This window comes from Procambarus clarkii, chromosome 51, assembly GCF_040958095.1.
Source record: "Procambarus clarkii isolate CNS0578487 chromosome 51, FALCON_Pclarkii_2.0, whole genome shotgun sequence".
Lineage (NCBI taxonomy): Eukaryota > Metazoa > Arthropoda > Malacostraca > Decapoda > Cambaridae > Procambarus > Procambarus clarkii.
This window is the reverse complement of record NC_091200.1, coordinates 18,078,956-18,092,398: the sequence shown is the minus strand read 5'-3', so window position 1 is coordinate 18,092,398 and position 13,443 is coordinate 18,078,956. Positions and strand designations below refer to the sequence as shown.

At 45.3% G+C, this 13,443-nt stretch overlaps 1 protein-coding gene across 1 annotated transcript in view; it reads left to right on the top strand.

Annotated features, from left to right (window-relative positions):
* The window catches only part of LOC138351798 (50 kDa spicule matrix protein-like), a 17,996-nt gene extending 9,857 nt beyond the window's left edge, over positions 1-8,139 (top strand). The window contains exon 3 of the mRNA XM_069303805.1: positions 7,996-8,139. Coding sequence (XP_069159906.1) covers positions 7,996-8,139 — 144 coding nt within the window. The remainder of the gene's footprint in view (positions 1-7,995) is intronic.
* Positions 8,140-13,443: the final 5,304 nt, after the last annotated feature.

Genomic DNA, 13,443 nt, shown 5'->3' with positions numbered 1-13,443 from the left:
AGAGTAAAGATTTCGTAAAAAATAAAATAAAAAAAGTTGTGTATATATACAGGGTTTCCGCGAAATATTTTTGGTCTACCCGGCCTCATAGTGTATATATATACACTGGGGAGTTTATATCAGCCCTGAACTATGTTTAAGATTCAAGTATATTTGCTGGTTGGTCAGTGCAAGCTCTTGTGTTTAGGCCATCATAACCCTTCAAAGGTCAATAGTCCTTAAGGTCATCATCAGACCGAACCTTGTGGTACTGGGAATTGACCCTTTTTAGCAGTGATGAAAATACCTGAGCTTGGTGTGCCTCCAGCAATGGATAAAAGATAATATAAAAGTTCCTTTCTAGATATTTTATGTCAGGAGAAAGCTAAGTGGAAGACAAACGTTACACACAATAACGTTCGAAAACTATGGAACATAGAGCAACGAGTTGCAACAATGGCGGTCATTGTTGAACCGACTAGTCTGTCGTATGAAGACACGAATAGAACTAGCCGGTTACTGACCAAAGAAATATATACCGAGAGAGAGCTCAAGAAACCGACAGAAGAGTTGTGGTGGCTCAGGGGGGAATGTGTGGGATTCATATGCAAAAGAAGTCGCAAATATATGACCTTCCTAAATATTGTTGAGGCTCTTTGTGCCAGTTAAACACTCCCTAGAGTTCTTGCCTCTTACTGGAGTTGGCAATACTTCGCAGTTCTGGCAAACAAAAGCTGACTTGTTGGAGTGTGTTCACTGATACGAATGAGGAAATTATAGCTGCTTTGTCAAGTTTAGTGTTATTAAAATTTCAATGGAGGAACCATTAACTCACATTGACCAATTGAACTGTCATGTGTTCATTCTCAAGACTGAAATATCCCTAGGGCCAGAAGTGCGACGGTGGCTAGTTAAGAAGGAGCGGGGCGTGACGCCCTTACGGGCTCACCATAGCCCGTGCTACATAGAAATTTTGTTCCAGTAGCTGAATCTAAAACAACAACAAAGATGCTCCGACAAGTTCAAGAAGTACTACAAGATGCAAGAGTGCAGTACCACTAGTAGATAATTATATGGAACAGTGAGGATAGGCTGACCCCTTCTACCATCTCCTAGCGAGAGCACAGGAGGAACCTTTCCTACCATCTCCTAGCGAGAGCACAGGAGGAACCTTTCCTACCATCTAGCGAGAGCACAGGAGGAACCCTTCCTACCATCTCCTAGCGAGAGCACAGGAGGAACCCTTCCTACCATCTCCTAGCGAGAGCACAGGAGGAACCTTTCCTACCATCTCCTAGCGAGAGCACAGGAGGAATCCTTCCTACCATCTCCTAGCGAGAGCACAGGAGGAACCTTTCCTACCATCTCCTAGCGAGAGCACAGGAGGAACCTTTCCTACCATCTCCTAGCGAGAGCACAGGAGGAACCTTTCCAACCATCTCCTAGCGAGAGCACAGGAGGAACCTTTCCTACCATCTCCTAGCGAGAGCACAGGAGGAACCTTTCCTACCATCTCCTAGCGAGAGCACAGGAGGAACCTTTCCTACCATCTCCTAGCGAGAGCACAGGAGGAACCTTTCCTACCATCTCCTAGCGAGAGCACAGGAGGAACCTTTCCTACCATCTCCTAGCGAGAACACAGGAAAAAGACGATGAAGAGACTTCATACAAGACCACACAGCCACCAACCCCACTGACTGTACATGTTATACAGAGTAAGTGTACAAAAAGCAGTGTTCATCTAGGCACAGCCATGGCATAGCTATGCAATTGTCTATAATATACTGATCTTAACACCCCCTCAGAAACTGGACAAGACTGTGACACTTAAGAAAGCGACAACCCCATTTTATGACGATGACGAGACGAATTAAAGAATTAAGGATATTATTGCACTTGATAACCTTATATCAAGAACTCATAAGGATCTAATTAACTCAGAGGATATCACAACATCAGAATGATCTTCTATCTACCTTGTTGGAGCCCAATCTGAAAGCACCCTTTAGTTCTAACTACATTAGGCTTATTATTAACAAAACTAAATAGTACATGAAACTGAAAAGTCACCGAAGGATAACTTGATATCCCGTATTGCGATATTGTTTAATATAACAATGTATTCTTACACATGAGTGTTCTTCATGTTCAAGAATATATTTAGGTTCTTGGCTGCCACGCGGAATGTTTAGTTCAGCCACAAATGCCTATTATAAGAAATATTTTTTAACTGGTCCCAAATTCGTCGCGGAGGAAATTAGCAAGCTCTTATTACTTTAGAAAACTTGTTCGGACAAATTAGCAGAGCGCCACCGTGTCCTTGTTCATGACCAGACTGTTACTAAGACTTTTAACTGCTTTTGTTGTCATGCCACAAGTCCTGTGGGACTCTGGGACTCTCTCCATACCATTATTGCAGGTCTGCGTTCAATCCCTGATCGTCCAAGGGGTTGGGCACCATTCCTTCCTACCGTCCTTTCCCAAATCCTTATCCTGACCCCTTCCCAGTGCTATATAGTTGTAATGGCTTGGTGCTTTCCCTTGACAGTGCCGTTCCATTCTCTCCATAAGTCCTTTGGGACTCCCTGCCACAAGTCCTGCAGGACTCTCTCCCTGCCACAAGTCCTGCAGGACTCTCTCCCTGCCACAAGTCCTGCAGGACTCTCTCCCTGCCACAAGTCCTGCAGGACTCTCTCCCTGCCACAAGTCCTGCAGGACTCTCTCCCTGCCACAAGTCCTGCAGGACTCTCTCCCTGCCACAAGTCCTGCAGGACTCTCTCCCTGCCACAAGTCCTGCAGGACTCTCTCCCTGCCACAAGTCCTGCAGGACTCTCTCCCTGCCACAAGTCCTGCAGGACTCTCTCCCTGCCACAAGTCCTGCGGGACTCTCTCCCTGCCACAAGTCCTGCAGGACTCTCTCCCTGCCACAAGTCCTGCGGGACTCTCTCCCTGCCACAAGTCCTGCAGGACTCTCTCCCTGCCACAAGTCCTGCGGGACTCTCTCCCTGCCACAAGTCCTGCAGGACTCTCTCCCTGCCACAAGTCCTGCAGGACTCTCTCCCTGCCACAAGTCCTGCGGGACTCTCTCCTTGCCACAAGTCCTGCAGGACTCTCTCCCTGCCACATGTCCTGCAGGACTCTCTCCCTGCCACAAGTCCTGCAGGACTCTCTCCCTGCCACAAGTCCTGCAGGACTCTCTCCCTGCCACAAGTCCTGCAGGACTCCCCATCTTTCCTCAATACTAAGCTGGACATTCCTCAACTTTTTTTTCCAATATCTATCTTCACATTCCCCCGCTTCCTACTTTGGTTCTCCTTTCATTTTCTCCTTTCCTCCTCTCTCTCCTTATCTCCACTTTTCTTCACCTTCTCCTCTGTCCCTCACCTCTTCTTTCTCCTCATCTTCCTTCCTCTCCTCATTCTCCTTTCAATCCATCTCCTCCATTTTCTCATCTCCTGTTTTGTTTCAGCTTCATTTGTCATTTCTCTCATTTGTATTAAGAATTAAAACAAAAAATAATGACAATAATACTAATGCAAATTATTTATTCTATCAGCAGCATTACTGAAGTATGTTAGTAATATATTAACTTGTGATATAGGCTCAGACACTTTATTCTGCACGTTCATGTTATGGAACGACTCTAGCTCACTGTAGGCCTACAATGGCCACGTTCTTAGCACTCAAGAACGTATCTACACCTAACAATTGTATTTAATGTTTAGACTTCCAGCTTCACCTGTAAGATCAACACCTGTACACTTGTAAGGTATGTATCAGGAGAAAGAGCTAAGCCAGTGTGATTATTCCATATGGAAGGAATATGAGGTCAAAGAGATGGAATATATATGAACAAGGAGCTGGGCTACGAGAACGAGGAGCTGGGATATGAATACAAGGGGCTGGGATATAAGAATATGGAGCTGGGATATGAAGATGAAGCAAGCCCAACATTCCCTATAGTAATTGGACCGCATCACCTCTACACTTACAACCGTTCATATATATATATATATATATATATATATATATATATATATATATATATATATATATATATATATATATATAGGACGTATGACTACTATTTATTATCCCTTGTCTCACATCAGCCACACTGGGAGGGGGGGGGGAGAGGATTGGGGGTGGAGAGGAGGGGATTGGGGGAGGAGGAGATTGGGGGTGGAGGGGGATTCGAAGGGACCTCAAACACCCCGTCGCCAGCCAGCCAGCCAGCCAGCCAGCCAGCCAGCCAGCCAGCCACCAGGCTCAGCGGGTCCAATAATTGTCTGTTTAGGGTGATGTGATCGTCGAACCTGCTGTGGTGTGTGTGTGTGTAAAAATATTCTGGCCTGTGATAGTGGCTCTTTACGTTTGGTGGTTAATTCTTAAGAGAATTTGTAGTGAAGTGAGGGGAAAGGCGTGTGGGGGGGGGGGAGGAGGAAAAAGGGGGAGAAGGCTTAATTAAAGTAGGTTGATAAGATGGAGGCGGCAAAGGGGAGAGAAGGAAAGGAGAAAATGGAAGGGGGAGACAAAGTTGGAATCGGTGGAAATGCAAAGAGAGACAAAAATAAAGGATTAGGAATGCCTGATATAATATTGAGGAATGATGGAGAGTCCCACAGGACTTGAACCCTTCCTTGTGACCTTGTGCGCTCTATCATATAATAGATATGATATCTATTATATCATATCATTATGATATGATATAATATTATATCATAATGATATATGATATCTATTATATGATAGATCTGACACTACAGTGATCCTAAGGCAAATAAAAATTATTACAAATTACCTTCAAACACTCACGAATACAGTGATTACATTAATAAGTGATCCAACAGTATTGACGAAATAATCTTATAAGTGATATTAATGTTCTAAATTGTAATTATGTGAGCATAGAAGTAGAGTATTATTAACAGTAGAAAGAATAATTATATTTATATGTTTTGTCAGCATACTCAGAGGCCCCTGTAACCTGGCAGTATACTCAGGGGCCCCTAGAACCTGGCAGCATGCTCAGGGGCCCTGTAACCTGGCAGCATACTCAGGGGGCCCTGTAACCTGGCAACATACTCAGGGGCTCCTGTAACCTGGCAGCATACTCAGGGGGCCCTGTAACCTGGCAACATACTCAGGGGCCCCCTGTAACCTGGCAGCATACTCAGGGGCCCTGTAACCTGGCAACATACTCAGGGGCCCCTGTAACCTGGCAGCATACGCAGGGGGCTCCTGTAACCTGGCAGCATACTCAGGGGGCTCCTGTAACCTGGCAACATACTCAGGGGCTCCTGTAACCTGGCAGCATACTCAGGGGGCTCTGTAACCTGGCAACATACTCAGGGGCCCCTGTAATCTGATAACATACTCAGGGGGCGATGTAATCTGGCAGCATACTCAGGGGTCCCTGTAACCTGGCAACATACTCAGGGGCTCCTGTAACCTGGCAACATACTCAGGGGCCCCCACAACCTAGTAACATACCCAGGAGCCCACAACCTAGCAACATACCCAAGGGTCCCCCCCATAAACTTGGACACCCAGGAGCCCACAACCTAGCAACATACCCAGGAGCCCACAACCTAGCAACATACCCAGGAGCCCACAACCTAGCAACATACCCAAGGGTCCCCCCCATAAACTTAGACACCCAGGAGCCCACAACCTAGCAACATACCCAAGGGTCCCCCCCATAAACTTAGACACCCAGGAGCCCACAACCTAGCAACATACCCAAGGGGCCCCCTACAACGTAGCAACACACCAAGGGCCCCCTACAACCTAGCAACAATCCCAGATGGGACTAATAATCTACCAACAGAGGCAAGCCAAAACTCGCCAGCCTATCCATAACAAATGCTGCATGCTGCTATCCCTTACTGCTGTAGAGACTGAGACGAGTGGCAACTTATCGTCCAATGTCTGCGCTGTGTAACACACTCATATCTAATTTTGAGAACATTACCAAACCTATTTACAGTACATCAAACGAGTATTATTATTTCTTTTTCAATTTCCACATTAAAAAAAGTAGAAAAAGAAATATTGGGAAGCAAAGAACATTAACCAATCAACCCCCCTGCTTGACCAGAACCCATATATATATATATATATATATATATATATATATATATATATATATATATATATATATATATATATATATTAACCATCAAGGGTCCAGATATCCCATTTGAAAACACATTCTCTTCTTCGCCAAAGCGCAGGGTCCTTTGTTTTTCCTTTGATTTCCATTAACATGGATCACGACGGATGATAGTAATCAGGTGCAGTATATCGCTCGCGCTCGGAACCCCGCGGCCCCAGCCAATGGAAAAATTCCTATTACTTTAATTCCTCGGAGGAGATCGTTACCCGGGCGGATTATACGTGGGCCGGTGCTGCCAGACCCTAGATCAGCTGTAATGAGGCTCTTCTCTTGCTTAGTCAGGGATACCTCGCCCCAGCACTTGTGGAGTATGCTGTGTGTGTGTGTGTGTGGTGTATGGGTGTGTGTGTGTGTGTGTGTGTGTGTGTGTGTGTGTGTGTGTGTGTGTGTGTGTGTGTGTGTGTGTGTGTGTGTGTGTGTGTGTGGTGTATGGGTGTGTGTGTGTGTGTGTGTGTGTGTGTGTGTGTGTGTGTGTGTGTGTGTGTGTGTGTGTGTGTGTGTGTGTGTAGTGTATGTGTGTGTTTACTAGTTGTGTTTTTGCGGGGGTTGAGCTTTGCTCTTTCGGCCCGCCTCTCAACTGTCAATCAACTGTTTACTAACTACTTTTTTTTCCCACACCACACACACACACACACCCCAGGAAGCAGCCCGTGACAGCTGACTAACTCCCAGGTACCTATTTACTGCTAGGTAACAGGGGCACTTAGGGTGAAAGAAACTTTGCCCATTTGTTTCTGCCTCGTGCGGGAATCGAACCAGCGCCACAGAATTACGAGTCCTGCGCGCTATCCACCAGGCTACGAGGCCCCCTCGAGGGGACACACACACCTGTGTGTGTGTGTGTGTGTGTGTGTGTGTGTGTGTGTGTGTGTGTGTGTGTGGTGTGTGTGTGTGGTGTATGGGTGTGTGTGTGTGTGTGTGGTGTGTGTGTGGGTGTGTGTGTGTGTGTGTGTGTGTGTGTGTGTGTGTGTGTGTGTGTGTGTGTGGTGTATGGGTGTGTGTGTGTGTGTGTGGTGTGTGTGTATGTGTGTGTGTGTGTGTGTGTGTGTGTGTATGTGTGTGTGTATGTGTGTGTGTGTGTGTGTGTGTGTGTGTGTGTGTGTGTGTGTGTGTGTGTGTGTGTGTGTGTGTGTGTGAGAGAGAAGTGTAGGGGGAGATGTATGGGTGTGTGTGGGGGGGGGGAATCGGGGAGGGAAGAAATTATCAGGGGAAAGCGCCAAGCTATTACCACTATACAGTAAGGGGGTGAAAAGGGGTATGGGTGTGTGTGTGTACCTTTGTGTACATTTGTGTGGGGGAAGAGGTGGGGGGGGATGTGTGTGCACGTATATGCGTGTGTTTCTGTTTATGAGTGCGTACTCGTGTAGATGTACTCATCTAGATGTGCTTGTAGAGTCGAGCTAGGCTCTTGGACTCCGTCTCCCGAACGTTCTTAAAAAAAATGCAAATGATCTAATTTCTACGTTTCAATCATAAATTTCATATTTTATATTGAGTTACTTCAGTGACTTCTTCTTCGTCGAATCTATTACATTTACTGATGTCACTAGTACTGAAAAAGTTTATTTTGACATCATTGTGACCAATTTTTCTCTTTAGTTCTCCTCTATGACTCCTCGTTCTGCTAATGTTATTATTGAACAATGCTTCTGTGTCTATTTCGTCAATTTCTCTTTGAATGTTATATGGCTTTATCATGTCCCTATATCGTTCTTCTCCTCTAAAGTATTGAGGTCCAGTTCCCTCAGTCTTTCCTCGGAGCTCAAGCCCTTCAGCTCAGGAACGAGCCCTATTGCATATACTCAGACCTTTTATTAGTTTTAACTTGTCTTTTTCAGGTGAGGGTTCCAGGCGGGGCTGCATATACAAAAGTGGTTCCGGAAAGACCCATAGGAAGACCGGAAATTCGTTTGTCCCAGTACATGAAAGCTGAACAGAATGGTGGGGGTGGATGTCCCCCGATACTGACGTTATCCTGTTAGTGTGTGTGCTTCTGGTATTAGATTATGTTAACTCCCAGGTCTTTCGCCTTTCCTGGTGCAAGAATGTCTTCCCTACAGCCTGGAATGCGGTACAAGTCTTCTAGCCTCTGTACCAATCTTCATAAGTTTTCATCTGGCTGGGTTACATTCAAGGAACTATTTTTTTTCAGACCACTTCTGATCTGTTTACAAGGTATCACAATCTCTCTCTCTCTCTCTCTCTCGCTCTGTTCTCGCTCTTCTCATTAGTTCTGCATCGTTCCCAAACATGAATATGAAGGAACCAGTTTCCTCTGTCAGGTCGTTGACATATATTAAAAAACAGGATGGGCCCTAACACCGACCCTTGAGGTACTGTACTCGTAACCTATCTCTCTCTTTCCACTCAGATTCCTCCGCTCTCATTGTAATACTTTGTTGCCTTATAGAGAGGGACTCTCTCTCGCCTCCTTAAAACTCTTGCCGAGAGAATGCAGTCTGCTTATCATTTCGCTCTCTCTCAGATTTGATTTCTCTCATATCTTTGTAAAACTCCAATAAGACTTGTAAGCAGGATTTTCCTTTGTTTAAACCATGCTATTTTTTTTTAGACAAAATGTAGTTTTTCTGTTTTTCTAGCCTGCTTTGCATCAGTGTAGTATTTTACTGGGATGCTTTTCAGTGATTCTGGTCTAGTTTGGAGTTTTTCGTCCATTTTCCATCAGATTGAAAGTTCTTCCATTTCCTGAGACAAATTAAACAATATAGAAAGGGGAATGCACACTGCTTCCTCAGCCTTCTTTAGAATCTAAGGCAGAGTTTAAGAATCTTTAGAAAACTTGTCTGTTTCTTCAGTGGCTACATCTAGTTCATTTAGTTGCTTCCTTTCTTCTACTGGTATCATTGTCGTTACAGGGAGTGTTTCCTGTGGAGGGTGTAACTCTTAACACCCTGTAGTTTACTGTTTCTGGAAGTTGACTACGTCTTAACCCATAATGTCACTGAAATCTTCTTACCACCACTTTTGCTCTTATTGTTTTGCATTTGTCCGGGTTGAAGTCTAGCAACCCTCTTCTTGAGCCATGCTGCTGCGAATTCAAGTCTTCTTGTACACTGAATGACTCATTATCCTAAACGCACACTTACAAGTATAAGTGTCCTCGAACCACACGGCCAAAGATTCTCTTTTCTTCTCTCACGCATACTTCTTAGCGGAGGAAATAGATTCCTGCGTTGCTAAGAGGAAAGGTAGGACAGAAGAGGTGTTATCGTGAGGTTATCTTGAGATGATTTCGCGGCTTAGCGTCCCCTGCGGCCCGATCCTCGACCAGGCCTCATTTTTGTTACACACTCCCCAGGAAGCAGCTCGTAGCAGCTGTCTAACTCCCAGGTACCTATTTACTGAAAGGTAACAGGGGCATCAGCGTGAAAGAAACATTTTTGCCCATTTGTTTCTGCCTCCACCGAGGATCGAACTCGGAACCTCAGGACTACGAATGCGAAGCGCTGTCCACCCAACTGTTAAGGGGCCCATAGAGGAAAGTAGAGGCGTGCAAGAAGATGCTACGGGGGATGTGAACAAGCCGCAGGAAAGGGCCATTTTGTGGCTAATCGAAATCAATAAAATGGAGGCCTAAGACAAGGGATCAAAGGAAGAGAAGAGCCTAAAAAGTTCCTAAGCTCGGAAGGGATAATGGAACTCAGAGGTAAATATTACATGAAGCCTTTCTAGGGAGGAATATTAACAAGATATCATCAGCAGCATATGCGAGGCTGTTAATTGTGAGAACAGACTTCAGGAACCCGTACAAGACATATTTTAGTTATTTTTATGTGACATAAATGCCCACAGCGGTATGAAAAGGCAGCATCATCCAGAACCTCTTACCTATTAAACTACGAAAAGAAGTTTGAGAAAGTCCAGAGGTTTGCGACGTCTGGTAACAGAACTAGAGAAGCTTAATATGAAGACAAACCAAGAAAACTTAACCTCACATTCCTGGAAAAGAAGAGAGGCAGAGAAAACCTGATTACAACAATCGTGATCCCCAAAGACGTTGATAAACTGAACAAAAGGATAACTGAAGAGAGCTGGAAACTTGAATACGGTTTAAGTACGTAAAAATATGTTTCCTTAGAGTGGGGAAAAAATTACACGGGGAATCGGTAATCATTTTACCAAGCACAGCAACGACTTCAAAGGTGGGATCCACAAGTTTGAAGTCATTCCCCTTCAAATTTACCTAAGTAGGAGCAGCAATTAAAGAACAATTAAGGGCACAGAACCAAGGCCACTGCAACTAGGTATGAACAACGAACAATAAATAAGAAGAGAAAAAGAAAGGAGGAGGAAAGAAGGAAGAAACGGAGTAGCGCAGGATCTCACGTCTCAAGACACATGCTGCCTATGACATATATCAACCACACATGTTCGTGGTGCTAAGGTAGCGAGGAGAGGACGACGTCAACACGACACGAGGCCTGACACAGCTTGTGAGAGTTGTACTGTGAGTTGCAAGGTGATGAGGATGGGATTGGCAGACAGAAAATCTGAGGAACAGCACAGCTTGAAGGGGAGATCAGTGGAACAGCACAGCTTGAAGGGGAGACCAGTGGAACAGTACAGCTTGAAGGGGAGACCAGAGGAACAGCACAGCTTGAAGGGGAGACCAGTGGAACAGTACAGCTTGAAGGGGAGACCAGAGGAACAGTACAGCTTGAAGGGGAGACCAGTGGAACAGTACAGCTTGAAGGGGAGACCAGAGGAACAGTACAGCTTGAAGGGGAGACCAGTGGAATAGTACAGCTTGAAGGGGAGACCAGAGGAACAGTACAGCTTGAAGGGGAGACCAGTGGAACAGTACAGCTTGAAGGGGAGACCAGAGGAACAGTACAGCTTGAAGGGGAGACCAGTGGAACAGCACAGCTTGAAGGGGAGACCAGTGGAACAGCACAGTCAAGAAGGGAGGAGGCTCAACAATTCGATACCAATACAAAGGACACCGGACGGAGGCTCCGGGGTCCTGGGAAGAAGACACAACACCAACCCACCTGCCGTCACAACATAATAACAAGTTAACATTAGCGGGAAGGGCAAAGTTCACCAGTATCATAACAGCCTGACGTAACCTAGAGAAGGATTCATTCAGAACACTGAACAAAAGTTCCCCCCACAAGGTTCCTGCCAGGAATAAATTACTTGCTGCTCATTCGACGAGAACTGAATCTCTCTTCGCTATATGAACAAGCGAAGAACAGAAACGGGTAGAAACGCACAGATATTAGTAAAGCAGTTTACTCAAAGATATGTAATTACAGGTATTGCCTGTGTGTGTCCTGGGTAATGAGCCAGAAGACAGCGAGAGAGGTGGGTGGTGGAGGAGAAGTTCACATGCACCGCTCACCAGAGAGCTGGGAATCGTTGCACTGGGCAGCCGATAGTACAAAGTCTCGTCCAAAGAGCACAGAGCCACTTGGGCTGGACGGTAGAACGACGGTCTCGCTTCATACAGGTCGGCGTTCAATCTCCGACCGTCTAAGTGGTTGGGCACCGTTCCTTCCCCCTACGTCCCATCCCAAATCCTTATCCTGACCCTTCCCAGTGCTATATAGTTTAATGGCTTGGCGCTTTTCCCTGATAACTCCCCTCCCCCCTCGTCCCAGGAGCTGGAGTTCAACCATGAAACACGCACCAAAGAACAACGCGAAAGATGACAAACGCAACATACTTCACAAATGCAAAACACACCAAAGTTAATCTATCATATCACTCAAGTTACAACGATTTTCCCACACTGACTTGGCTTCACTTATACTTAATCCTTCATTTCTTTTAAATTAACCAAACCCTCATTTAACTAGAGATAATTCCTCCCCCACAATAATAAGCATCACTTCCCTCTTAATTAGCCTTAGACGGGGCTCAGTACCTTGCAAGAATCGATTCAAGCAATTTTCCGAAAATTAACGTTAGGCTAATTGGTCGATAGTGTGATTCAGGTAATGTTACCGCCCATCTTAAAGATTGGTATTACATTCGTAATCTTCGACTATTCATGCACTCTGATCCACTCTAATATTTTTGTAATGTACAAGACATGGGGGGGCTCACCCAGCTCATATTTACATGAAGGACCATTGTAAATATTTCGCCTGGTTCAAGGGACTTGTTGTGCTTTAATTTTTCTAATTAATAATAACTTTCTCCCAGGTAACAATTAAATTAACCAATGCTCTTAAGTGGTTAAATTAACCAATGCTCTTAAGGGGTTAAATTAACCAATGCTCTTAAGTGGTTAAATTAACCAATGCTCTTAAGGGGTTAAATTAACCAATGCTCTTAAGGGGTTAAATTAACCAATGCTCTTAAGGGGTTAAATTAACCAATGCTCTTAAGTGGTTAAATTAACCAATGTTCTTAAGTGGTTAAATTAACCAATGCTCTTAAGTGGTTAAATTAACCAATGCTCTTAAGTGGTTAAATTAACCAATGCTCTTAAGTGGTTAAATTAACCAATGCTCTTAAGTGGTTAAATTAACCAATGCTCTTAAGTAAATTAACCAATCCCTCCGGGAGATTGGGTCATTCTATCCCCTCTATTCCCCTGTGGTTTTGTTGTGTGTTTTGGTCAAGACTTCCTAATGGTTTGGTCAGGGATTTACCCAGTGGTGTAGTGGGATGAAGTCTCCTACAAGTGGTGAGGGCATTGTGAAGGCTTCCCCAAACAGCATGGTGTGGTCAAGGCTTCCCCCAAACAGCATGGTGTGGTCAAGGCTTCCCCCAAACAGCATGGTGTGGTCAAGGCTTCCCCCAAACAGCATGGTGTGGTCAAAGCTCCCCAAACAGCATGGTGTGGTCAAGGCTTCCCCCAAACAGCATGGTGTGGTCAAGGCTTCCCCCAAACAGCATGGTGTGGTCAAGGCTTCCCCCAAACAGCATGGTGTGGTCAAGGCTTCCCCCAAACAGCATGGTGTGGTCAAGGCTTCCCCCAAACAGCATGGTGTGGTCAAGGCTTCCCCCAAACAACATGGTGTGGTCAAGGCTTCCCCCAAACAAGATGGTGTGGTCAAGGCTTCCCCCAAACAGCATGGTGTGGTCAAGGCTTCCCCCAAACAGCATGGTGTGGTCAAGGCTTCCCCCAAACAACATGGTGTGGTCAATGCTCCCCAAACAACATGGTGTGGTCAATGCTCCCCAAACAACATGGTGTGGTCAATGCTCCCCAAACAACATGGTGTGGTCAAGGCCTCCCCCCCAAGTAGTGTGGGTTTTCTCAAAGTTCACCCAGGTGATGTGGTAATTCTCAAGGCATCATTCATTTACAG